The sequence below is a fragment of the Rhinatrema bivittatum genome, chromosome 16 (assembly GCF_901001135.1).
Source record: "Rhinatrema bivittatum chromosome 16, aRhiBiv1.1, whole genome shotgun sequence".
NCBI classification, from domain to species: domain Eukaryota; kingdom Metazoa; phylum Chordata; class Amphibia; order Gymnophiona; family Rhinatrematidae; genus Rhinatrema; species Rhinatrema bivittatum.
Genome location: NC_042630.1, coordinates 26,500,023 through 26,526,338, shown reverse-complemented (window position 1 = coordinate 26,526,338; position 26,316 = coordinate 26,500,023). Strand labels below are relative to the sequence as shown.

The following is a 26,316-nucleotide window of genomic DNA, read 5'->3' as shown; positions in this document are numbered from 1 at the left end:
GAGGCGCGCGTGCCCCGAGCCGCAGGCCGAGCAGCACGAACCGCGTGGCATTACTAAGTCGGGCTGAAGAGAAAAAAATAAGAAGAGAGGGGAGATGAGACGTGAACAACAGACTGCAGCAGCAAAAAGAAACAGAGCCGCCTAAAATTCTCATCCTGTTTTTTTTTTTTTTCCCAAACCTGTTCTGCTGTCCACAGACGGGTCCTGAAGCGGTCTGGCTGGGGTGAGTGATCCGGGCTCCCTGGTATCACCCCAGGCTGGGCTGCCAAAGACAAAGGTAGGGTCCTCGACCCTTAGCACCAGCAGCCTGCAGAACCAGGGAGGATGGTCCCCTCAGGACCTGCCAACCCCCTGGGAGGCTAAGGCCATCACTGGACGCTGCGTGACTGACTCTCTGTCTTCTATTTTTTTTTTTTTTTAAATAACTTAAGAAAAGTAACCAAACAAACTCTGTAAGGCTATCTAAATCTACCTTTTCCCCTGTTTGTTTGTTTTTTTTAAGGATCGGCTCAGACTGTGAGTAAGGCACCCAGACCAACTGCTGGAGACAGAGTAATACTGGCAGACTGTGGGTGGCACCCTGGTATTTCTGACAGAGCCTGTCAAATCTTGCTCTGTCTCCATCTGCTGGTGCGGAGGCAAAACCCAGGAGTCTGGACTGATCCGGTACGTACAGGGAACTCCCATCGTCGTCCTGCTAGCATAGGGTGAGTTAAGGTATCAGGAGGGGAGGAGTGAAAAACCAGAGATAGCCATGGGGGAGTGAGGGATGGAGGGAGTGAACCACTGGGGCTAGGCATAAGCTCTCTAGGTTTTACCCTAGACTTATCCATGAGTCACAGCAATTGTCTATCGTTGGTGGCCCCAAACATACCCTCAACTTATCCACACATATACAGTAAATATCTACATCCATATGATCTGCCTCCATGAGGGGCTCAATACCTCAGCCATATTCTAAGCAGCAGAGAACTGGCTGAAGTGCTCCAATTGGCTTCAAAGCCCACAGATGGTAGTGGCTTGGTGTTTCTGTAACTGGAATGGCCTGTCTTCCTTTTACTGAAGATGTAAGAAACCCTACACTAATTTACTAATCTGTCAGTGACAGGAGAACACTGCATCCTCTCTCTTAAACACCCTTTCATATCACACAAAGATTCACACACTTACTACAACCAAACAAAACCTGGAGGAGGAGCCTCTTGAGAAGCTGTACCCATGTCTGAAAAACTGAGACAATAGCACCACCATGGCTTTCTCCCTCCTCTGTCACGGAGGTCAGCCCAGATGAGTGTGTTGCCCTCTGCCCTGACCAGAACTCAAGTAGCAAAAATGTAACGTGGGTGTTGGGTTCATTATGTACATGGTTCCACCAAACTAGAACACACTGAGAGCTCTAAGAGAAGTGACGTTTATGGAGAGGCCTGCCCCAGTCTAGGCCATTTCCTGTTAGCAATAATAGGGAAAACATATTAGCAAAAAAAAAAAAAAAAGCTGAGCACAGCTCTTTTGCTTAGAGTAGCAGCGGTGGCAGAAGTCGGACCTCTTCCAACCCAAATGTCCTTCCAGATTCTCCCACTATCCCCACTCCAGGTAGTGTAGGGATGGAAGCTACTGTGTCCTAGCCTGGCGGCTTGCCCAGAGGTCCTCAGGAATCTGCACTGTGAAAATGTTCACTGCCCACTGGATCTTCTCCTTTCTGCCTCTTGGCCTTTAGGCTCTCTGCATTCACAACAGACATTGGGATTCTGACACAGTCAATACCATTCACCTGAAGAAATAAACAATATGAGATAGTTACAACAGATTCCAGAAAAGCTAAGCGCAACAAGAAGCATGGTCTGAGATAGCAAAGATGCAGGGCTCATTGAAGAGGCTTCCGCGCAAGCTGGCCTAAGATAAGCAATTTTTGTGGCTGAACTTAAGAGTCCGGGGGAAGCAGCTTTTTGTAATACAATTTTCTAGGTCAAAAGCAGACAATCATCCATGCAACATGCCCAGAGGGGCCAGGACCCAAGTGCCTGTTTATAGAGAGAGAGCAGAGTTGCTTACCTGTAACAGGTGTTCTCCAAGGACAGCAAGATCTTAGTTCTCACACGAGTGACATCAAATGGAGCCCAGCCCGGGAAACTTTGACTAACACACTGAGCATGCCACTATCCACACCGGGTCCCTCTTCAGTCTTATAAAATAGAACTCGCGAAAAATAAACTGAAAAAACCCCCAACGGGTGGCAGGTGGGTTTCGTGAGGACTAAACATCCCTGCTGTCCTGTGAGAACACCTGTTACAGGTAACCAACTCTTTCTCCAAGAGAAGCAGGATGGTAGTCCTCACACATGGGTGAATATGTAGCTACAGGCTGCTCCCAACACACGCAGCGTGTAACAGGTGCAAACGTGCACAACAACTAGAGCTGCTGGAACAAGGGGAGCAAGCCTGCACCCAAAGAAAGGGCCCAGGTAGGAAGAGTTGGGTTTTCATGACTGAAAAAGGTTATGGAGGACCGACTGGCCGAAGTAACAGTCACGTTGTCCTTCCTTGTCCAGACAATGAGAGGTGAAGGTGTGGAGGGAACTCCAGGTCGCTGCCCTACAGGTCTCGTGAATGGGCACACATGCAAGTGAACTAACAAAACCGACATAGCTAGGACTGAATGAGCCTTAATATGACCTTCAAGCTGCAAGCCTGCTTGGGTGTAGCAGAAGGAAATACAGTCTGCTAGCCAATGGGACAGGGTCTGCTTAGATACTGCGACTCCCAATCTGTTTTTGTCGACTGAGACAAAAAAACGATAATGAGACTCTAACCTGGAACAGACAAAGGCCAGGGCCTCTTTACAATCCAGAGTATGCAGGGCATACTCATCCTAGTGGGCATGCGGTTTCGGAAAAAAGGAGGGCAAGACAATGGATTGATTGAGATGAACCTCCGTGACCATGTTAGGAAGGAACTTTGGGTGTGTTTGCAGAACCCCCTTATGACAATTTCATATAAGGGGGGGGACAACACCAAAGCCTGAAAGCTCACCGACACTGCACGCTAAAGTGACCGCTTCCAAGAAGATGACCTTTCAGGATAGGTCCCTCAGATCGCAAGACTTCAGGGACTCAAACAGAGCCTTCATGAGATGGGCGAGGACCATGCTGAGGTCCCAAGACACCTCTGGGGGCCTTGTCGGAGGCTTAAGTTGTACCAAGCCACGCATGAACCGTCCTACGAGTGGCTGGACAGAAATGGAAATGACATCCACCCCCCGGCGATATGCCCCAATAGCACTTAAGTGAAATCTTACCAAAGTGGTTTTCAAGTCAGCCTCAGAAAGGTGCAACAGGTAGTCCCAAAAGCCTCGGGAGCATGAGAATGGGTCCAGACCGTGCCCATCACACACCGAAACCTTCTTCCACTTGAGGTTGTATGATCTCATGGAAGGTTTCCTGGACTCCCAAGAGAACCTGAGACACAGCCTCCGAAAGACCCAGGACCTGCACAGTCACCTGGTCAACATCCAAGCCGTGAGGGCCAGGGCTCAGAGGCTGGAGTGGCGGAGCCTGCCCTGGTCCTGTGTGATCAGGTCTGGAGCAGTCCCCAGCCAGATCGGAGGGCAGAAGACCAATTCCTGTAGAAGGGGGAACCAGACCTTGCATGGCCAAAAGGGGGCAACCAGTATCATGGTGCCTCGGTCCTGTTGGAGTTTCTGAAGTGTTTTCGAGATCAGCGATGGGGGATGATAAACATATAGCAGATTGGTGCCCCACTGATGTAAAAAGGCATCTGATATTGATCCCCTGCCTGACAGTCCCTGGGAGCAGAAGTGATCCACCTTCTTGTTCTCTCGTGAAGCAAACAGGTTTATGTCCGGAGTCCCCATAAGCGGAAGATGCAGTCTCCTTCTTCAAGGACCATACATGGGGTCGGAAGACCCAGCTCGACGAGTCAGCTAGGATGCTATCCACCCCCAGGAGCTATACGGCTCGCAGGAAGATGACATTCTGGAGAGCCCAGGACCAAATTTGGACTGCCTCCTGGCAGAGGAAGTTCAATCCCATCCCTCCTTGCTCGTTCAGGTACCACATCATCACCTGATTGTCGATCTGAACCAGGACCACCTTGTTGAGCATGTGCTCCTTGGAACGCCCTCAGGGAGCAACGAATTGCCCGTAACTCCAGGAAGTTTATCTGGAAGTTCCTACACTGACCAAAGGCCCCGAGTGTTGAGACCCACAGCGTGGGCTTCCCAAACCATAAGATGTGTCCGTGGTGAGGACGATCTGAGGCTCAGGGACCCTGAAGGGCATCCCCCTCCAAACTGGCCAGGGATTCCCACCATGTGAGGGATCGCCATAGGGTGTGGTGATCAGGATAAGAGTCTGAAAGTCCTGAGTGGCTTAGCATCATTGAGAAAGCAGCGTCCACTGCACCCTGCTCATGTGCAGCCGAGCAAATGGGGTGACGTGAACAGTTGCTACCATGTGCCCCAAAAGGTGCAGAAACTGGTGTGCCAAGACATGGGGGAACAGAAGGTTATTTGGGCCAGGGAAGCAAGGGTCAGTGCTCAGTCCCGGGGCAAAAGGCCTTCTTTTGGACAGTGTCCAGCCTGGCCCCAATGAAGTCTAGTTGCAGTCAAGGCTGGAGATGGGATGTCAGGTAGTTGATTAGAAATCCTAGACCTTCCAGGGCACATATGGTGGACTGTAGGGAGCACAGTGCCTCCTGTCTGGAATCGCTCTTGATGAGTCAATCGTTGAGATAAGGAAAGACATACTTCTTGCCTCCAGAGACAGGCTCTTACTACCACCAGGCATTTTGTGAAGACACAGGGCACTGATGCTAGGCTGGAAAGCAGCACGCGATACCGGCAGTGCTCTTCCTCTACCAGGAACCGCAGATATCTCCGATCCGCGGGAGACATGGGGATATGGGCATATGCATCCAAGATCGAGGGAGCAGAGCCAGTCCCCTGTCCTGAGGAGAGGGATCAGAGTTCCCAACGAGACCATCTTGAATCTTTCCCTTACAAGAAAATGGTTTAAAGCCCTCAGGTCCAGTAAGGGGTGAAGGCCACCAGTTATCTCGGGAATCAGGAAATACCTGGAGTAGAACCCATCTTCCTGTTGGTCAGGCAGGACAGGTTCGATCGCTCAAGCTATTAAGAGAACAGAGAGCTCTACTCTGAGAATCTGCTGGTTCCCTACGCTTCTCCACCAAGGACACGGAGGAGAATGAGGAGTTAGTCAGAAATGCAATCTGTACCCCCCCCCCCCCCCCCATGATGGACAGGACCCAGTGGTCCGAGGTAACTGAAATCCATCGCTGAAGGGTTTCATGATAGTCTTTCAGTTGTGCCACTGCCTCTTGAATTTTATCCCCAAAAAAGGTTTGCCCCTGTATAGGGAAGACCTGCCAGACGGTCCTGCACTTCGGGCCGGAAGTCGGAAAGCACGTGGCCAAGCCATTCGATGAGCACCAATGCCCGCTGCTGCCGCTACCCTCATAGCTATCTCAAACATGTCATACGCCGAACGGACCTCATGTTTATCACAGTCAAGGCCTTGCTGGACTATCCTCTCAGACTCCCCCTGAAATTGTTGTGGGAGGCGTTCCCCTAATTCTTGGGCTTGTTTCCAGAGGTTTCTGGAGTACTGGCCCGTATAAAGCTGATAGCAGGCAATCCTGGCTGCTAGCATTGATGCCCTTGAAATAGCAGCTGCCCAGAGCTCTGTGCTCACGGCCCGGTGGGGGGCCGAAGCACGAGTCCCTCCTCGCCATTTTTAGGGCCGACTCCACCACCACCGATTGATGTGGAAGCGGTCTGCGGTCAAAACCAGCGGTGGGTTGGACCAGATAGATCGCATCCATCTTGCGGTTCAGTGGTGGGATGGAGGGGGGGAAGCTCCCAGAGCTGTACGACCAGCTCCTTAGAAATATCATGTACTGGTACTGCAACCACCTCCCTTAGGAGCACCAATAAACTGCAGGATTTCTAACATCTTATGACGAGAATCCTGTTCTGATAATAGTTGGAAAGGCATGGACTCTGCCATAGCCTTGACAAATCCAGCAAAAGGAGGCAATTTCCTTTTCTCCTCTGGCGGGAAGGGTTCGGAAGGTGAATCCTCCAATTGCTCCGTGGAGGAAGATGCCTCACCTTCCCAAGGATCATACGGGAAACATTCAGAGACGCGGGAGGTGGGGCCTCCATCGGAGCCCTAAGCCTCGAGCCAGAAGGCCTCGGCGGAACTGAAGACAGCACTGGGGCACCGATAGAATCCTGGGTCACAGCGGCAGCACCGATGAATCCCCAGGCATCGGTACCGCCGGAGGTATTGAGGGCACCAAACGCATTGGTTCCGAGGCCCCCCGGGAGTGCCAGAGGCTGCCGGGGTGTCACGCGCAGTTTGGGTGCTTTCGATCCGATGGACCTTCCTCGTCCGAAGAGTCACTCACCGGAATAGGAACTGATGGAGGCAGCAGCGATGCTCCCTTAGACCGTGACGGCGTTCGGAGCACGGGCAAGACACTGCTCCAACAGAGGCACAAGTACCAAGGGAGTTGGCTCTTGTGGCTCGATGCCCTGCATGGTCCAACTCCACTTCAAAGAGTGCCGAGGACAGGACAGCTGGAGGAGGTGGCGGCAGTGGAATCGAATCCCCAGTTCCGTGCCTCCCCCGAGGGGAACCAAACCTTCCATTGGTGCCAGCTGGGACTGCCGCGAGTCCTTCCCTTGAGAGGACAGGAGGGAGTGACTTCCTCCACACAGGACCGCTTCGGGGGAGGCACGGAACTGGCCTGTGCCTTGCCGGGGTCCGATGACTTCGAGGAAGATCAATGTTGGTGTTTCCTGGACTTCCTCCGGTGTTCACCTCTGACCTTTCCCGGGACCAACGGAGAGGAACCTGATCTGGACCGCGATCTGTCCCCTGCCCCTACCTCAGGATCGAGGAGCGGTAGTGCAGGGGATACCGAGGGGGTTGAGGCTGAGACCTGCCCCCCCCCCCCCCTTCCTTGTGGAGTAGAAGTCCCTGATGCCGACGAGGGTTTCGATTTTTTGGCACTGAACAGCTTCCCCATTTTGTTCAGGTGCACCCTGCAAAGGACACAGACCTCGTGAGCATGCTCAGTGTGTCTGTCAAAGCTTCTACAAACGTTTTCCATCCTGGACTCCATCTGATGTCGTCACCCATGTGACTACCATCCTGCTTGTGCTTGGAGAAGGACATTTAAGCATGACAGCAGTGCATATGGCTAGCCACTGCCATAGACTGAGAAATCCTGCTCTGTGAAAAGCTACCCAGAGCCTCTCCCCGCTGAAAGAAGGTAATGCAGGTAAACAGGAAAGTGCAATCTTCAGCAGCGTGGGCATGCAATCGAGCCGAGAGCGGCTTCTCTCACACCCTCAGAACACACAGGTTACTTACTGTCACTTCGCACCAGTACTCCCCCCACTGCGTTATCTGCTCTTCGGGCAGGGTGAGGGCATGTGGTGGCACAAACACTCCCAGCTGGAAAGAAATAGACATGATTGGTGACTTCCACCGGCCACAGGTTTGAACTCTGTGATGGCAGCCTGGACATTTTTTTTCTGCAGTGAAGTGATAAAAGTGCAGGTTCCGAAACTGCCAGAAGCTTCTCTGAGAATGCATCTGTAACCACTGCCATCAGAACATACAAACTAAAAATATCTCTGGAAAACTTAATGCCTGCAAAAACATTTAGGCACTGGGGGAGGGAGAATTCTTTAACATTTATTGTTTCTCTTTATATTTATTTGTTTTGCTGTCTTCTTCCTATCTAGCCTCTCTCTCTCCTTCCTCTTGCTGTTCCCCATCCTCTTCCTTCTGCAGTTTCAGCAGTGGCGTTTCCATCCGGCCTCAGCCCTGACTCCAGCAGTATTTTTTCCACCTGAGCCTGGGGATCTATAAAGTTCCTGAATTTAGGCCTCTATTTTACATTAAAACAGCAAGTTGTATGCAAACTCTGATTTCTCAGTGTACCTGGGTTAATTCAAGAAGGCTCTCTGCCCTTGGCTCCAAGACTCCACAGTAGCATTTCTAGAGGCTAAAAATTACATTATCTGCACCCACCACCCATCCCCTCCAGGCCCCACACAGATGCAAGAGTTAACCTCTGCATGCTAACACTATATCATAAATACTAACATTTTTAAGGAAATTTCGGCACACAATCTCCTTGGTCAGCTCCCATTCCCCACTGCTCGTTACTCCCACTGTCAGATGGCAACTCTGCAGATATTTCAGTGTCTGAAATGTGAAAAAAAAAAGAAGTGACCATGAATAAGCCACACAAATATGCCAACATCCTCAAGCACAAGACAGCAACAGGTTTTCACTTGCTCTCATTTCTCTAGTATTTCCCCCGATTTTCTGGGTGTCGGTCCTGGCTTACACCACTCCTCCTTCTCCAAGATCTGTGGCCACCCACTTCAGCAGCAAGGCCCCTACCCAGATAAGCGGCTCAGCTGCCTCCCCCACCATTGGGCACATAAGGGCCTGCTTCTGTGGTGAACAGCATCACATTGACAGCAAATAATAGTTTGCACTGGATCCTGCTTAGAAGGCCTCCACTCACCAGTTCTCCAGTTCTGGTCTGACTGCGTTCTCCAAGTTTTCCCTCACGCAGTAGCTGGGTGGAAACAAGATATAGATTACAAATCCCCCAAACAGCAGAATTCAATTCTGCCAGCTGATAATGTACGAGCGGTGTCTTACTTGCTTTCCTACTTCTGGACAGCTCATGGTGCAAGAGCCAGGAGTGGGTTACAAGAGGCTCAGTTGGTAGACGAGCTCTGATAAATCAGGCTCTCTTAGGCTCTGTGCTTCTAAAAATCCCCTGTAGTGCAAAATGCACTTACTATGCATTCACTCCGTGCATCCAAGCTGATACACAACATGAGACAATGTTTCAACATGCAGGTCCAACAACATGAAAATATCACAGCATAAGAGCAGATGTAGAAATTAGCAGCCAGCGAGGAATGCTAGTGTACACTCCTCTGAACAGCTCTCAATCAGGCCAACACAATGGCGGCACGTGTTAAATGGGCACTATGATATTAAGTCAGGAACCAAAAAAAAAGAGCAGAAAAGCAGAAAATTCTGCTCCGGGCAGGCATTAATTTTGGCGGGTTAAAATGTGCGTATCGGGTGCATTTTTTTTTGCATCAGGGGAAATAGGTAATAGCCTCATCAATATGAATTTACATGTGATAAGCTCTATTACCTATGCACTTGATTGGACATACGTTTTGGATGCGCTAATCCCCGTTTTGCATTGAGGATTATGGACGCGCATCCAGTCATGTTGAGCCGTGCGCTGTTGTTGGCGCACAGTATTGCATCGGTCTGAAAGGGAGAAAGATATACTAAAGGGCAGGAGAATGGAGGTGTAAAGTTCCCAGAAGGACAAAAAGTGCTGACAGCGCTCCTTCCTGACTGTACTCTCTTGTTTTTAATCCCCACAATACTACCTTTTGAAAACTTTCTGTGCTTGTAATTTCCGCAACATCACTTTAAAAAGCTCTCTGGTGAAGCAAGCTACTTCAGCAATTTGCTAGCGTTTCGTTTCTAAGATTACACAATTGACACATTTTGAACTCTATCTCAGATGCTTGTTCAATTATTTGTAGGTTCCCTCCCGATACAGCTCTCTCAAAACACGGCCCGTGTTGGGGAAGCGTGAAGCCATTATTATAAAAAAAATTGTTTTCTATGATGCAACACACTTGCCCATGTATAATTAAAGAATGCTTTTTTTTGAACTGTAAAGACACTAGTGAACATTTTTGTCCTTCCTCTTGGTGTAAAGTTCCCCCCCCCACCCCCAACTAATTGTGACCAGATGTTAAACTAGCATTCCTGCCTCAAATAGGTGGAAGCATCCTGGGGTACTCATACCATGACAGCAGTAATGCCTCTGGGAAATCACTCACCCTCTTTTCTTCCTCAAATATTTCTTTATTCTCTGGGGATGGATACACTGCCAGCCCCCCAGCCAGCAGCTTATTCCGCCCCAATGCCTTTTTTACAAACACTGTGTCCCCTCGGCTTCCAAGCCCTGGAAAGGAGAGCAAAAATCAGCTTAGTTCTAACTGCAATCCCAAACAATCAGTGTGTGCTGTGCCACCCCAACACAGCCAGCAGATTCAAACCTCCACATCTCTCAAGACCGTATCCTGAGTGAAGAAAGTCACTGCTGAATAAAGACAGTAAAGAGTTTTATTTTATCACTAAAGAGGAGGATCTGTCCTCCAGAGCCAGAAATATGGAAAATTTCTTACCTATCGTGTACACCACCATATTTAAGGGAAAGGGAATTGTGCTTGGGTCTCTGCCTAAATGCTAGCGCTGTGGGGCTATTTACTACAACTTTATTAGACTTTGCTATTCAGGAGAATAACTTATAGGTCTGTGACTCCTACATTCAGGACAAAGCCCATGCCCTGCTCTTGAATTAAATACATATTGGGAAGAAACAACAACTAATCGGAGAAAGTTCTTTTTTACTCAGCGCACAATTAAACTCTGGAATTTGTTGCCAGAGGATGTGGTTAGTGCAGTTAGTATAGCTGTGTTTAAAAAAGGATTGGATAAGTTCTTGGAGAAGTCCATTACCTGCTATTAAGTTGACAGAAAATAGCCACTGCTATTACTAGCAACGATAACATGGAATAGACTTAGTTTTTGGGTACTTGCCAGGTTGTTATGGCCTGGATTGGCCACTGTTGGAAACAGGATGCTGGGCTTGATGGACCCTTGGTCTGACCCAGTATGTTATGTTCTTAACAATCAGAAGTGAGGACACAATCCAACAAGGTCAGTCATTTGTGGATTGGGAAATCCTTTGCTGTACAGGTTTCTGACAGCTTCCATTTAAGTCAAATGCATATCCCCATCCTACTGAGCACCAGCATCAATCCCTGCCGGAGAAGTTTCAGTACTCACTCTTCACCGTCTGTGTCAGGATGAGCTCCATCTTTTCCTTCGGCTTGTGCTTAGTGTCCTCCACCAGCTTATAGATCCGGTGCCTCCTCGGGTGCAAATATGGCTCTTTCCCTTCAGCAGCCAGCGAGACCTGCCACCAGCGCTCTACTATCACCGTGCCCTGAAAAAGAAGGGTCAGGGAGACATTAAGGAAGGAATGCATAGATCAAACCCAAGTGCTACAAATAGTAAAGAGGTGGGCCCCGAGGGTTCAGGGTCTGGGAGGCAATGAAGGAGGAACGCAGAGATCCAACCCAAGGGCTGCAAGTGATAAAGCAGTGAGCCCGAGGGTTCAGTGTGGCAATGAAGGAAGAATGCAGAGATGAAATCCAAGGGCTGCAAATGATAAACCAGGGGAACCCTGAAGGTGCAGGGTCAGAACAAGGTCAGGGAAGCACTTGAGTAAGGAATGCAATCAAACCAAGTGCAACGAATAATAAACCGGGGGGGCTCCGAAGATGCAATGAAGGAGGAATACGGACTCGAAACCGCGGGGCACTGGAAAACAACGCCTAAGCTGGACAGTAACAGGCAGCCTCTCCCTGCCAGAGCGTCGGACACAGATCCCCTCCTGAGATCAGCAGAGCCCTGGAGCTTTCGAGGGCCGCTTGAGGAAGGTTCAACCACTAAAGACACTGGACGGGGCTGCTCGGGCTTGGTTCGCACTCACCCTGATTTGGATCAGGTTCAAAGTCTGGTTCCGGAGCTCCCGGAGGAGGAAGGCACTGCTGCAAACACCGCTCAACATCTCGCTCCCCGCCAGACAACCTCAGCCACTGCCGCTTCCAGCTACTGCGGCCCTACCTGATGACGTCAGCTCACGTCTGAACGCGGCGCAGCGTGCGTGCGTGCGTCTGAAATGGGCGGGGACGGAGGCAGTGTCACGCTCCTCCAGGCTTAGGTGTCACAATGTCCTCTCGCCTGCTTCAGTCTGCGCGGGGGAGGTGATGTGACAGTAAGGGGCCGGCTCACGCTCTGCGCTCTCGCCTCCCTTTTCCCCTTCCCTGGGAGAGGGAAGACCCCTGGTCCGTATGGTGCAGACTCCGCCCGCATCAGACACGCTGCATCCAGCCTCTGCTTCCTTCTGTTCCCAGGAAATGCTGGATTTTAGTAAAGAGACAAAGTAAGGAAGAGAGCTGGGGCCGGAAGGAGATAGCTGCATCGTTCAGGTTCCATGATCAAAATAGGAGCAAGAAGACTGGGTAGAGGGCCATTATCTTGGGCAGGCAGGATTTTCATAATGAATATACACAAGATAGATTTGCATATATATAATGGAGGTGTGCAATCAGGCATATTGTATTTTTTTTATTTCATTGTGATAGTGGTATAGAAATATCAAGACAGACTGCACATTAATCTCATGCATATTCATTGTGGAAATCTTGAAAAACTGACTCGTAGGCAGCACTTGACTTAGCCCATGAGCAAGTCCATAGCACTTGCTGCAGCTTTAGCAGGATGTAGTCTATGATTACAGCTCTATGCCATTGGATATTCCTAGACAGCAGCTTGCACAGGAGAAGTAAGCAGTCTGATTATAGCTCTAGCCTATGGGACAGTACCAGAGGAGCTAAAAGAGAACAGACAGTGATTAAAGCTCTGTCCTTTAGGACAATGGCACAGTGCAGATTTTCCCAGAACTAAGGGCATAAAAGCATTATTTTTTTTGCTTGTTATCCTAGACTCGACACTTTTTGTAATCTGCTTCCTCTATAAACCCTTCTGTACTTTCCTAATAGTCTGGTATACAAACAGTTTAAAGAAGAGCTTGTGCATGCCAATTAAAGGTATTCTGTTGGATTTACAGCATGGATCCCATTTGTGAGAACCTAAAACTAAGGCCTCACTGCTGCTCCTGAGTGGAGGCAACATTGTGGTGGGAGTGGAGGAAGTGCCCAGGACGATCAGCCAACACTAAAGGAACTTCATTCAGTAAGTAGTCCCCTGCTGACCAAGCTGGAGCATCTAGCTGTTGCTTAGAGACCAGCAGTAAGGGAAGGTGAAGGACAATGCTGTCCCTGCTGTAGAGAGCTTGCAGTCCAAGTTTAAGCACATGGAAGTTAAGTGATTTGCTTAAGGTCAGGGAGGCAGGACATCTGTCTAGAGTTAGAGACTGTAGTTACTCAGCTAAATGTAGCTGGTAAATACTAAGAAGCATGTTTGCTTACCATAAACTGTGTTTTCCATAGATAGCAGGATGAATTAGCCATGCTACGTGGGAGAGGTCAGCAACAGCACGCTCAGGCAGACACTTTATTCAAGATTCAAATTCTTTTGTGCTGGGCGGTCCCTCTTGTTCCAGTTGATAAAACTAGAAGGCATCAGCCTTCGTGTGTAGAAGTAGAAAAACCACATGTCCAGGGAGGAGGGTGGGAAGCATAGCTAATTCATCCTACTATCTACAGAAAACAGTTTACAGTAAGCAAACTTGCTTTTTTCCATTGATAAGCAGGATGAATTAGGCCTATTTAGGATTCCCCAAGCATATAAACAGTAAATTGTGGGCATGGATTAAAGGTTAGAGCTTATCTTACCTACTACTCCATACCCTACCTTTTTTTTTCTTTCTTACTCGTTGGTGGACATGGTTTTCTGATCTAGAACACAGGATAAAACTGCGTGCCCTCCTTTACTATCTGCTGCTGTTAAATGGTCCAAGTAGTAATGAGCTGTGAAGATGTGAACTGAGGAGCATGTAGCAGCTCTACAGCTGTCCTCTACAGGAACATTTCTGAGATGCACAATAGAAGATGCTCTTGGGCGTAGTTGATGTGCTGAAACTGATCCAGATAAGGGAGTTTTTGAAGAAGTATGACAGAACTGAATGCAGTTTGATATGGTTCTTTTGGAAACTGCAACTCCTACTGAGTTCAGGTTGAATGATATGAATAATTGAGAAGACTTGCGGTAAGGCTGAGTTCTTTGTTTATAGTAAGCTAATGCTCTTTTACAATCTAAGGTATGGAGTTCACATTCTTTCTTGTTAGCATGAGGGTTGGGAAAGAAAATTGGAAGTGTGATGCTTTGATTTATATGAAAAAGCCTTGGGGAGGAAATTAGGATGGGTTCTTAGAACTACATTGTCATGATAAAACTGTAGGTACGGTGAGAAATAAACTATAAGGCTTGAAGTTACCACCACAAGAAAAACACACTGCAAATCAGATATTTCAAATGAGAAGATTGTAGTGGCTCGAATGGAGGTTTCACTAAGTTTGATAAGACTATATTTAGGTTCCACAGGACCAGTGGTTTTCAGAGCAGAGAGTGGAGATTAAAAAGTCCTTTTATTAGACGATTTATTAAAGGATGTGAGGCGATGGAGGCACCATTAAGTTTTCATGATAAGAGTACATCTCACCCCCATAGCGCCTTACTGATGAAATAGCCAAGCCTGATTTAGAAAGATGAAGCAAGTAGCTGAGGATTGCTGCAGGAGTTGGAGAAAGGAAGAATCTTCTGAGTTTTGCACCATGTAGTATCTCTTCCATTTGAAGGAGTAGTTTTTCCTTCTTGACAGTTTTCTTGATGTTATGATGATAACATTGAATAGCAGCTGAGAGAATCAAATCCTTTAAAAGTTCATGTTCAACATCCAAGCTGTCAAGAGGCATGGGATTTAACCACCAGAAAATGTCCTTTGCCATGAATTCTATAATTGTCACCACTGTGGACATGGACATGAGAAATTGAAGCCACTGTGCTTTTAATCCCCATTGAAGATGATGGATATGAAGGCGAGGGTGGGGAACTACATAAATTGCAGCTGCCACGTACCCCAGAAGAGGCAGAATTTGGTGGGCAATTACTTTTGTCTTTAAAAGTAAGTTTGTACCTAGTTGATGAAATTTGATCGATCTTCTCTTGGGAGAGGAATGCACAAGCGTCAATCGTATTTATCGTCATCCCTATGAATTGAATAATCTGAGTCTGTTTGAGTACCAATTTTGAGTAATTGATAAGGAAACCCAGAGATTCAAGACACGAGATTGACATCTCCAAATGTTGAGACAAGGAGTTCGGGTCGGGAGAGACTATTAATCAATCGTCTAGTAAGGGAATAGACAAATTGCTTGAAGTCTTAAATGGACTATTGCCACAGCCAGACATTTGGTGAAGACTCTGGGAGCAGAGGAAAGACCAAAAGGACAGAACCTTGTAGTGGCAATGTATGGAGCTCACTTGGAAGCAAAGGAACCGCCAACAGGAGGGATGTATCGGGATGGGAGTGTATGCATCCTTGAGGTTGTGAGAACACATCCAATCACTCTCTTGACTGAAAGGGAGAACTAATTTGAGGGATTTCATCTTGAATTTCTCCTTCCACAGGAATTTGTTCAGGGAGTGAAGGTCTAGAATTGGATGGAGACTCCCTGAGCGTTTCGAGATGAGGAAGTATTGGGGGTAAATCCCTGAATTGATTTTGCTGTTCGGAATTATTTGAATTGTTTGTTTCTGGAGCAGAATCTATATCTCGTTTCAGAAGATAAATACTGGAGACATCCATCATCCTGGTAGTAAGGCAAGGGAAATGAGGTTTGGATAGGAAATTTAGATGGTATCCCTTTTTTACAACTGGAGAACCCATTGGTCCATGATGATTTTTTGCCATTCTGTGTAGTAATTTTAGATTCTTCCTCCAACCGGGAATTCTGGCTGGGGCTGAGACATCTTTAAAAAGACTGTAGAGGTTTCTGGAGAAGGATCTGGGTTGGTTTATGTTTTCTCTCTCTGGCGGGGTCTTGCTTGAGCTGACTGGGATTGTGAGAAAGATGATTGATAAGACTGGAATTGCCGCACTCTATCTGGTATGTAAGATTTGTAAGGCTTTCTTTGATAGTAGATAGGTTTTTGTTGGTAATAGTGCCTGCCTGAGGACTAAGGGTCTAAAGATCCTGAGAGAGACTGGACTGCTACATTTTGCTCTTTTAATTGAGCTACTGTATCCTTAAACTTCTCTCCGAATAAGTTGTCTTCCAACCAAGGACGATTAGCTAGTTTCTCATGAACATCCTCTCTGATGGAACTAGAAAGGAACCATGCCACGGGATGGGCCGCAATGGCTGTGGCTGAAGTTCTGGAGGATGTTTCAAAGGATTCATATACTGGCCGAAGATTAATGTCTGAGATCCTCTTTAATATCGTAAAATGGTTGAGGTGGGATTGGTTGTCCTGGCTCTGTACAGAGAAATGGTTTTAGCAGTTGGAGGGATTCATAAAAGTATTAGACAATGTAAAATTGATGCTATTGTATACAAGTTAGCATCGCACTTTGAAAAGATTTTCTAGTATACTCATCAAGAATCCAGTGATCCTTTATGGGAGGAGTTGAAGAATGTAGCTTGGTCTTCTTTGCTCACTTCATTGCTGATTCTACAACTACCGCTGCATGGGGAAGCTGAACTACTCCATAGGTATTAGACTTTTGTAATCTGAAATGTCAGATCTAGTTTTCTAGAAACTGGAGGTACTGATTGAGGAGACTCAAGTTTTGAGAGAATGGAGTCCAACACTTTGTGCAACAGTAGTGCTGATGGCTCAGCAGGAACATCTAGAATTTTGAGAATTCCAAAAACTTCTTCCCTAGGGTTTGGTAGTTGGTCTGATGTCCACTTCTAGGAGGTTCCCCACTTTTTCTATAAATCAAAAGTAGGTAAGGTCTTCAGGTGGAGAGGAATGATCAGGAAGTTCTTCTGGCGGTTCAGAGGGTACACCTGTAGAACTTTCTGGGTAACAGTCGTCTGGGGAATCTAAAAGGTATCGAATGAGGCGAATGAAGTTTGCCCCTGGTCTCCTCTGGGTTGGGAGAGGGTGGTGAGTTAGGGGAGATGTGTAGAGGAGCATCCCCTGCTGGACTTGGAAAATGAGGCGGTGATACTTTCACATGTAAGGATGAGAATAGATTTGTTTTAATTGCAGAAATTGGGTTTATGGCTTCCTGAGAATGAGATGGATTTGTATCCTCAGGATGTTTGTGGGGTTGTAGTTTTGATTGTAAAGAATGGGAGGACACCGTTCAGCGGTGTTTGCCTGCAGCTAGAATTTCCGAAGAAGGTTGAGGTGCCCAAGAACCTTGCTCTTGCTGAGGCGGCAATAGTCTTGGAGAAAGTTCTTCCTGTAAATGTGATATTTTTTGTTGAAAGCCAGAAGAAAGTCCCAAGCATTCTGATCGACCACCTTGTGAGGAAGCTGAACTAATGGAAAGTGGTTTTGGAGGAGAAACCCACAGAGGATGTGATAAGATATCCAAGATGGGATTCCTTGCGAGGGAGATTTAGATAGAGATCTTTTGTTTCTCTGATGCATGTGTCGTTAGGCGTTCCTCATGTGCTAAAGAAACTGAGTGATGGTGCGAATGCGTTGATGTGTCGCAAGTTGGATGATGAGAATGCATTGCGAGTCGTGTGATGAGAATGCGCCAAAGCGTCGTGTTTGGTGGGACGCAAAACAGAGTGCATTGAGGAGTGCTTCAGCTTCTGAGCACTTGCTGGCGTCCATATGTCGATTTTGGCACGGTATCTGGCATAGACAGTTCCTTTGGCTCCTACATCGTGGGCAGAGTATTTTGTGGCACAGGCAGCGCACTTGAATTTGGGTCCTTGTGTGGGTCGCCCGGACTTTACCTTTTGACTATCCGAGTTGGAGCGGTGTTTCTTGGGCCTTGGTTCTGCAGAAGGTCGTTTAGGCATGTTTAGAGACTTCATCCGCAAGCCCGGGGACAATTGGATGGAATGTCCTGGAGCGGGAGCATAAGAACCTGATACCGGCAAGTGATCCTCCCAAAGGCTGGCAATCTTTGTGGCCCTTTGTCTTTGGGCTCTGAGGGGACATGCGTCCACAATCCAAAAAATCTCTGAAGAGATTGAAGAAAAAAACATCCATGCCTGAGTGTGGAAAAAATGTAACTGAAGAATGACCGCGAGCTGTGTGCAGGGAGTGCTGCGCACGCGCAGCCCAAAAGACTTTGAATCTTGAAGAAAGTGTCCTCTTGAGTGTGCCGGTGATGTCACCCAAATAGCAGGGCTAATTGAGCCTGCTTATCGACAGAAAAACTTCTCTAACTGACCAAATCAAAAACCCATCCTGGGAATGCCTTCAGGAGTAGTTGCACATGGCCTTGGGGATTGTAGGCAGGCAGATTGAGCTGGTCAGAGAGCGGAGATATTTGACAGGTTACATTTAACCAGTTAAATATTTTGAAATTTAACCCCACAATGACTGGTGAATGGAAGTGGGGTCTCTGTGAGCACCCCATCACCAGCCTTATATTAATTGGTCATCCACAGGGACGATAACTTTAATACTGGCGGATGAATGCATATGTACCTGCGTCTTCTGGCTCACCTCCAGAGCCGCATCCATTTTATAACATACGCGGTATGTTATAAAATAGCCTGGATGCATATACAATGCATACAATTTTAAATGGATGCGCGCAATTCCTGCGTAAGTAGGGGAAATTTTAAAAGACGCCATCTGTCACCATAGGTAGTTTTTCCAGTTCAGGGATAGGACTTGCAAACCCCTCTATTAGCCTCGACCCTAGGCTAGGCTACTGGGTTTTATTTTACTACTTATGTGCTATCCATAGCAGAAGTTAAGTTATGCGGTAGAGGATCCTGGCCTGCATCTGTAGGCATAAGTATTTACGTGCACATCTCTTGGCCTGGCTCCAACACACCCACCCCTTTTTGCAAACTTTTGAATTGTGTGTGCAGCGGGAGAATCACACGTACATGGGCGGCTTATAAATTCTGCTCAGCGGGCCCCAGCCCATCTTGTGTTTTTTGTTTGTGCAGGATTTTAAAAATTTACTTGTTAGTGCACAATACAATTCAAGGGTGTACAAGACTAGACCATCGTACTCTCAGACCCAGCTAGATAATTGTTAAAAGTGTGCATAGACTGTAGGTGCATGGGATACAGTATTCACATCAAGTGTACCATGTTATAGGAGTATTAGGTTGTACACGTAACATGTGAGATATGGGAAGGTGCATGGTGTAGATCTCTTCTTAGTGTTTACTTTGGTGATCGGCTGTGTACAAGCTATGAACAGGGGTGAGCTTAGGATAGTGCGTGGCTCTGCAACATAGGGGGAGAGAGGGCTATCATGGCAGCCACCTCTGGCCATGAATTACTGCAATTCCAAATACATCCAAGCCTTGCACGTCAGGCTCCAGCATCCTATCACCTTTGTTAAAGCTTGGTGCAGGGTCCTGTAGCTCTACCGTCCCAGTTCTTCAGCAGCACCTTTGGTGCTAAGAGAAATGACATCTTGAGGTCCAAGTCTTGATAAGTTTACAGGCTGGGGCAAGTGCATACACACAAGAGTAATAGCAGTAAATGTTGTAGGCAGCCAGATCTTGAGAGGTAATGCTTGCTAAACTGTTTAACACATTTTGTTTTGGATGCTGGATTGTAGGACGGAAATTTGACTGTTCTGGGACACACCCTCCTCCCCAGCCACCCTACCCAGTTGGACTTCCACTTCAGCTTAGGCAAATACAGATTAATTCACTGGCATGGGATGCTCAGCCATCAGAAGCTCTTCCTGGATACCCCGAGCCAGGCACTCGACCAGGGCAACAGAGAAAGGTGAGAGCACCTGCATGAAGATTTGTCACAGGGCCCCCACTGGATGGGCTTGTGTACATCATCTATCCAGGTAGAAGTCACACTCTCTTCCACACATTCAAGCTCAGCGATTTACTGTTGCTGAGGGAAGAGAAGGGGATAGTAAAGAATGCTCCTTCCTTTGCTGTGTGCAGCAGGAAGGTGGATGGAAGCCTCTCTGATGTGCTTTTGGAGAGGATTGAGGGAATTTGGGAATAGCCCAGCCCCCTTCTTTACTTCCACAAGTGGCTGGTGAGCCTCATCCTTTTCAGGCTAGGAGCTGCTTTCATTAAGGGTGGTTTCTTTTGTAAGGAGCTGGGTGGGAGGATGCATGTCCCTTATATAAGCTGCCTGGCAGAGGAGGGAGGAATAAACTTCAGCAAATAACACATTTTTGGGGGGCTGGGGTTTTGCACTCTCTAGCTTGACTGCAGTACTGGAGTTTGTGGAACAACAGACCAATGTGAAGTACGTGTTTGTGAATTTTGCGAAGACACGACGTGATCGAGGTAAAGAGATAGTCTACCCCCCTCGGTACATGTAAGCAGGCAGAAAGGAAAATTGGTTCTTACCTGCTAATTTTCATTCCTGTAGTACCACAAATCAGTCCAGACTCCTGGGTTTTGCCTCCCTGCCAGCAAGTGGAGAGAGAGAAAATTTCATTGACACTATATATAACCCAGTGTGCCACCTGCAGTCTCTAGTATTGACCTGTACCCAAGCCAAGATGACAGCAACCACAAATTTCTAAGTAAACGTACTCCCTTCCAACGAGCCGGAAGAAGCTGAAGTTGTCCACAGAGACAATGGAAAACTCATTTCCCAAATTTAACATAAGCGATCAGCACTGAAAACCCCCAACTCCGCACTATATATAAAGCAACAATACGAGCAGTGGACTCTCCCCCCCAGTAAATGGGCAGGACTCTGGACTGATCTGTAGTACCACAGGAATGAAAATTAGCAGGTATGAACCAATTTTCCTTTCCCTGTATGTACCCAGATCAGTCCAGACTCCGGGGATGTACCTAAGCTCCCTTAACTCGGGTGGGACCTGGAGAGCTCCGCTCGTAGAACACTCTCACTAAAGCACATGGAAGCTGGAGCCCCGATATCCAAGCGATAATACCTAGCAAAAGTGTATTGACTTCCCAGTACCTGCCCAGCAAATTTCATGCGGAGACGCCTGTTGTGACTCAGCCCGGGAAGTCACTTGAGAATGCGTTAAGTGCGCCACTAAACGCCCTGGCAGCGGGTACCCTTTAGAAATGCAAGTCAGCTCAATCACTTCCTTCAGCCACTTGTAGGCTTAGACGACTTATTTCCCTTCTCTGGACCACTCCACAGTACAAAGAGGTGATCCGATCTACAAAGAGGTGATCCAATCTATAGAAATTAGAAGTGACCTTTAGATACCTCAGTAATGATTGCCTCCAATCTAAGAGCCTAAGCTCCTCCGCATGAGGGGTGGAGGGATCCAAATCCATGAAAGCTGAAAGCTGTACTGTCTAAGATGGAACACGAAGACTTCCTCAGGCAGAAAAGAAGGCACCATACATAAAGATTCCCCTGAATTAGACATCGGTAGGAAGGGATCTATACACGACAGCACCTGGAGCTCCGAAATTCTCCTGGCTGAACAAATAGCCACCAAGAAAACCACACAATCCTCTAAGGACTAGATTCAGATTCCAAGATGAACAAATGTTCTGCACCTGAGAACGTAAGTTCTTAGTTCCCTGAAGGAACCATAGAACATCCGGATGTGCGGACAGAGGAGGCCCTTGCACCTTACCCCAGAGACAACCCAATGTCACTACCTGGACACTCAGAGTTAAAGGCCAGTCCCTTGACCAGAACCTTTCTATTGAAAAGCCAAAATATGTGACACCATAGCCTGAACAGACTGAGGTTGCACTCCTAACAGCAGACCAGGACTCGAAGATCCTCTAAATTCACACACACATAAAAGATGTAAGAGATCACCTAGCCTGCAATCAAGTGGAAATAACAGTTTTGGAATATCCCCTCTCAGACGTCTCCTCTCAGAAGCCAAGCCGCCTGGCCCAAAACTATTGGGCCCTGGTGGAAAACAGTCAATCAATGTCCGAACCTCGGGGGCCTGTCTATGGCCATGCTGATCAGATCTGGGAAGCATGGTCGATGTGGCCACTCTGGAGCTGCCAGGATTACGTTGCCCAGATGTTTCTTTATCCGCCATAATCCCTCATCCACTAGAGGCCATGGGAGGGAAAACAAAGAAGAATCCCTTGAGACTACGGCAGCACCAGAGCTCAGATTCCTTTGTGACGTGCTCTGTTCAGCGGCTGTAAAACCGCAACACCTTTGTGTTTTGGTTGGGATACCCTCATCTTCCGTAAAGGAGACACATCGCTGCCTCTGACGGCTCCTATTCCCTGGGGTCTAACGCTATCAGACTGATAAAATCTGCCTGAATGTTGTTCACTCCGGCAATGTGACATGCGCCAGCCGCTCCAAGTGCTGCTTTTCCCAGAGTATCAAATCTGGAGCCTCTCGAGCCACTGCCTGATTCTTCATTCTGCCTGGATGGATGATGTAGTCCACCATTGCCACATTGTGCAATAGGATCTGTACTGGATGGCCACGTAACCTTGGCAGACAGGCAAGCAATGTGAAATGCACTGCTCTCGTCTCAAACTGATTCAACCACTGGCCTTATGCTGAGTGATCTTGCCACACTGCCCTCCATCCAGAGAGGCTTGCATCGATGGTGACTATTATCCAATTAGTAATCTCCAATTCCACACCATGCTCGAGATTGGTGCGAGTGAGCCACCTGGCTTCCTTCTCTAATGGAAGAAGAAGATGAAACTCTTCCAATAAAGGATTCCAGCAGGACAGAAGAGCCCCCTGCAGAGGCCACATAAAATAGTCCCAGACCTTGGGCACCAAAAGCTCTAGCAGAAGCCTAATCTGACTCTGCAATCTCTTTCGGTGAGAAACACTCTGCGCCAGTGTCTCGAATTGAGCTCCCAGATTCTCCAGAGTTTGTAAGAGGCCTAAATGGTTCATTGTTAGGTTCACCAACCATCTTCGAGACTTCAAGCGCATCGGTACCTTTTGTACTGATTGTCGACAGAGGTCATCCGATTTTGCATGAATGAGCCAGTCATCTAGATACGGATACACCAACACACCCTCCTTTTGCAATGCAGCCGCCCCCACCACCATCACCTTGGTGAAGGTACGTGGAGCCGTCACCAGCCAAAGGGAAGGGCTCGAAACCAAAAATGTTCCCTTAGGACCATGAACCTCAGGAATCTCTGGCTCGATGACCATGTGCAGATACACCTCAAGGTGAGCGATGCCACGAAGTCTCCCTCGCGTACCGTCGCTATCACGGACCTGAGTTGGATCTCAGAGTTTCCATGTGGAAACAGGGAATCTTGAGAGCTGCATTTACCTTCTTTAAATCCAATATCTCTTGAATTGGATAAGGAGGGAAAAGAAACCGGATATTTAACTTAAAATTGACTTCCAGCCACACTAAGGGTGTTCAGGGTCTAAGCCAACAGACTTGGGTCACACCGAGCATGTTCAGGGTCTGAGCCAACAAATTCAGCAAGACATCTCTGTGAAGAAAGAAAAAAAAAAAATCTGAGCAGAGTTCGAAGCGGCTCTCAATCACTTGCAGTTTCTCCCTCTTCTAGAAGTGAGGAAGCCAGTTCCCCAGCGGAATCCTCCGATGTCTCATGATCCACACCCCCTTGATCATTACCAGGGACGGCCTCTCTGTGGCATTTGCCCGCCGTGACAGACAAGTGGAAGGCCCGAGCACGCGATCCCTACATAGTAGGTTGCTTTGCCTTTGCTGGGCACTCCTGCAGAAAGGTTTGCAGGCCCTGGAAACATTTCACTAAGGAGGAGAAGGATGGATCTATACCAGAGTCCATAGGCCCAACCTGGCTCTCTCCTACCTCTCTCGGGGAAGCTTCTGCCCTCAGGAACAAGGGAGAAGGAGAACTAACCAGTGCTACCCCCACTCCACTCCCCTCCAGAGACACCATAGGCCGAGGGGGATGTCCGAACAAAGGCAAAAGCTGTAGTTGTCAATTCGCTTTGAGCTTCTAAACAGCACTGACACAAACAGAGAGAGATCTGTTTGTCCCTGGTGCCTAGCTCTCCTGAACTTTGGCTCTAGGTGGCCTCCTGCGTGCACAGCAATGCCAACTGGGCGAACACTTACACCCCTCAGGACAAGCACAAAACTAGGTTGTGTGCGCACAAGTACCTGCGCAAATACATGCTGCAGTCTAGGATGCAGATATACGTGCTTAAAACTAGGCCGCGGCCTTATGCACACAGGTCTATGTGCATGCAACTGCCATGTGGCAAGAATGAGCACATACGCCTACCCACGCGGGAAGAGAACGCTGTCGAGGACCACAACACGGCTAAGCAAAGCCTGCCTGCACCTTCAGCGCGTTTAGGCCCAGATCCATTTATCATCCAGCACCAAAAATCATCGGCCTGAAGAGTTTCTCAACAGCTTAGGCCTCTTGACTGGCCAAGAATCCATGGAGACTGGTGCCAAGAGCCAGCATCCCGCTAAACATGATTTGAGTATTAGCAAATTAAAACTGGCAGGGGACCTCTACCAGAACCAGAGACTCCTCCTCAGTATAAGTGCCTCTATGCAGGACAGGTAACCGCCGGCAGCAGTCAAGGAAGGGACTCCCCTGCCTCTCCCGCAGACGCTGCTAGGGAATCGAAAATGGTCGCCATTTCCACACAGATAGGGAAAGCCTCAATGCTAGATCCCTTCACCCGCAAGGCTTGTTCTACGGGGGCATGCTTGACGCAGGCCTCCCCGAACGCTTTTGCTGCACGCACACGCTGTTCCTCCCCGCACCCACGGCACTACCAGCCCCTCAACGGTAAGGAGAACAGTCCCTCAGTGCCATGGAGCCCAACACCCGGTCTGCTCCGCAGGCAGTGAAGCTGCTGATAAACCCCATCGCTGAGCAACCCGAGCTGCTAAGGTAGCTTCTCCCGGGAACCTCGCCGCTGCACAGACTCCTCTAACAAGCTCCTCGTTCTCTCTCTATTTTTTCTATTCTCTAAGAACAAATAAAGATACATAGCAACCAATATTTTCCTTTGGTGCAGAGTTTTCAGTTGCAGGAGCGCAGGCTGCATGGCAGATTAGAAAAGAGCCAGACCACTGACTATATCAGTCTCCTTTTGCCAAAATTTTAGCGACCCAGCCCAGGACAAACCATATGAAAGGGACACTTCCCTGCTCCACTGGGGTCACAGTGCAGAGCTACCTGCCGATTCCACCGCTGTCTTGTGGGGGATTAGAGATCAGGACCACCAGATGTCCATCCCACAGACCTCCAGACTGAGCTATTAGAAGTGTCACCAACCCCCTGCTTGTCTGCCTCAAGCCAGGGGGATGGCCCCACCATGACCTCACAACCCCCTGGGAGGATCCAGAAATTCTTAATTTTTTTTCTCTCTCTCCAGACTGCAGGTTTTTTACCATCTACTGGAGACAGAGAAATACTGAGGGACTGCAGGTGGTACACTGGGTTATGTACAGTATCTCTCTGTCTCCATCTGCTGGCAGGGAGGCTAAACAGGAGTCTGGACTGATCTGGGTATGTACAGGGAAAGGGGATTTACTCTTTTTGAACAGCAGTACAAAGGCTTTTGGACAGGTAAATGCACGTCTAGCATTGTAAAAAAGTGTTTTTAAAATCCTTCCACCCATGTGTAAATAAAAATATGGTTTTTGCCTGCACAAAACAATGGACAGATTCAGCTTGAGAGAGCCACCATCATTGGAGATTTTCATTTTGAAATCCCTGTCCGCATTTGGGATGCTCCCAGGCAGGTCCAAAACACACCTGCGATACACACATGAACTGCACCGTCAAACAGGAACTGTTGCTTGCCGTCCCACAGGCAGACACAGTGTCTCCAGGGCATGGAAGTCAAGCTGTTGTCATATCTGTTAGTGATACCCAGCAGGTCTTCAAGCTGGATCTGGCCAGCTAGGTCTCTTCTAATGGAATGTATGAGATCTAGCTGTCCTGGCACAACAATTATCCAAAAGTAATGGTATCCAGCAGATTTAGAGCCCATCTGCTGAGGAAGGGAACACAACAGATCCTAGAAGTAGCCTTTTGTCCTAACCTTTGGCTGCATCCTCCGCACTGAGAGATGCAGTTATAAGGCTTTGTACCCTGGCAGGGATCTCTCTTGGCCAAAAGAGACAGGTGGTACTGGTGGGAGGGCATTACATGGCAATTTAACCTCTGTGGCTATCCTTTCTTCCTCAGGGGAACTGCTGAGAGCATTTGCTTACTTGGGCTTTGAAGTGGTTCGAGCTGGCCACTCCTCCGTGCCAGCTTGGGATGGGGCTATCTTCATGGTGTACACACTAGAGAGAGACTCGCTGTGCCCCAAGGCAGCAGAAAACTTGACCCAAGCAGACAAAGGATGAGAAAGCAGCCAGCAATCGCCTCCCTGAGCGCCCGTGATCTAGAAGTGTCTGTCTTCCACATGCTGATGGTTATAGCATTGTATACCATGTGTCCCCAGTACTCAAATTAAACCTCTGCTAAAGACAGACGTGAGATTTTCTGACTATTTCAGTTGCACACTCTTCCACCCTCAAAGAGAGGCCTTAGCTAGCACAAAGGCTTACT

At 48.1% G+C, this 26,316-nt stretch overlaps 2 protein-coding genes across 2 annotated transcripts; one reads left to right on the top strand and one right to left on the bottom strand.

Annotated features, from left to right (window-relative positions):
• Positions 1 to 404: 404 nt before the first annotated feature.
• MRPL9 (mitochondrial ribosomal protein L9) lies at positions 405 to 11,879 on the bottom strand. The gene is made up of 7 exons (XM_029581862.1): positions 11,670 to 11,879; positions 10,961 to 11,120; positions 9,949 to 10,073; positions 8,589 to 8,642; positions 8,159 to 8,260; positions 7,418 to 7,501; positions 405 to 1,771 (listed from the first exon to the last, which is right to left on the bottom strand). Exons 1-7 carry the CDS (start codon positions 11,745 to 11,747, stop codon positions 1,649 to 1,651), a joined length of 726 nt encoding a protein of 241 aa, XP_029437722.1. The 5' UTR covers positions 11,748 to 11,879; the 3' UTR covers positions 405 to 1,648.
• A 48-nt stretch (positions 11,880 to 11,927) lies between these two features.
• On the top strand, positions 11,928 to 26,239 carry OAZ3 (ornithine decarboxylase antizyme 3). Its single transcript, XM_029581863.1, has 5 exons — positions 11,928 to 12,122; positions 12,810 to 12,934; positions 19,428 to 19,600; positions 20,042 to 20,127; positions 25,948 to 26,239. The coding sequence occupies exons 3-5, from the start codon at positions 19,533 to 19,535 to the stop codon at positions 26,109 to 26,111; spliced, it is 318 nt and encodes a 105-aa protein (XP_029437723.1). The 5' UTR covers positions 11,928 to 12,122; positions 12,810 to 12,934; positions 19,428 to 19,532; the 3' UTR covers positions 26,112 to 26,239.
• The last annotated feature ends 77 nt before the right edge of the window (positions 26,240 to 26,316 follow it).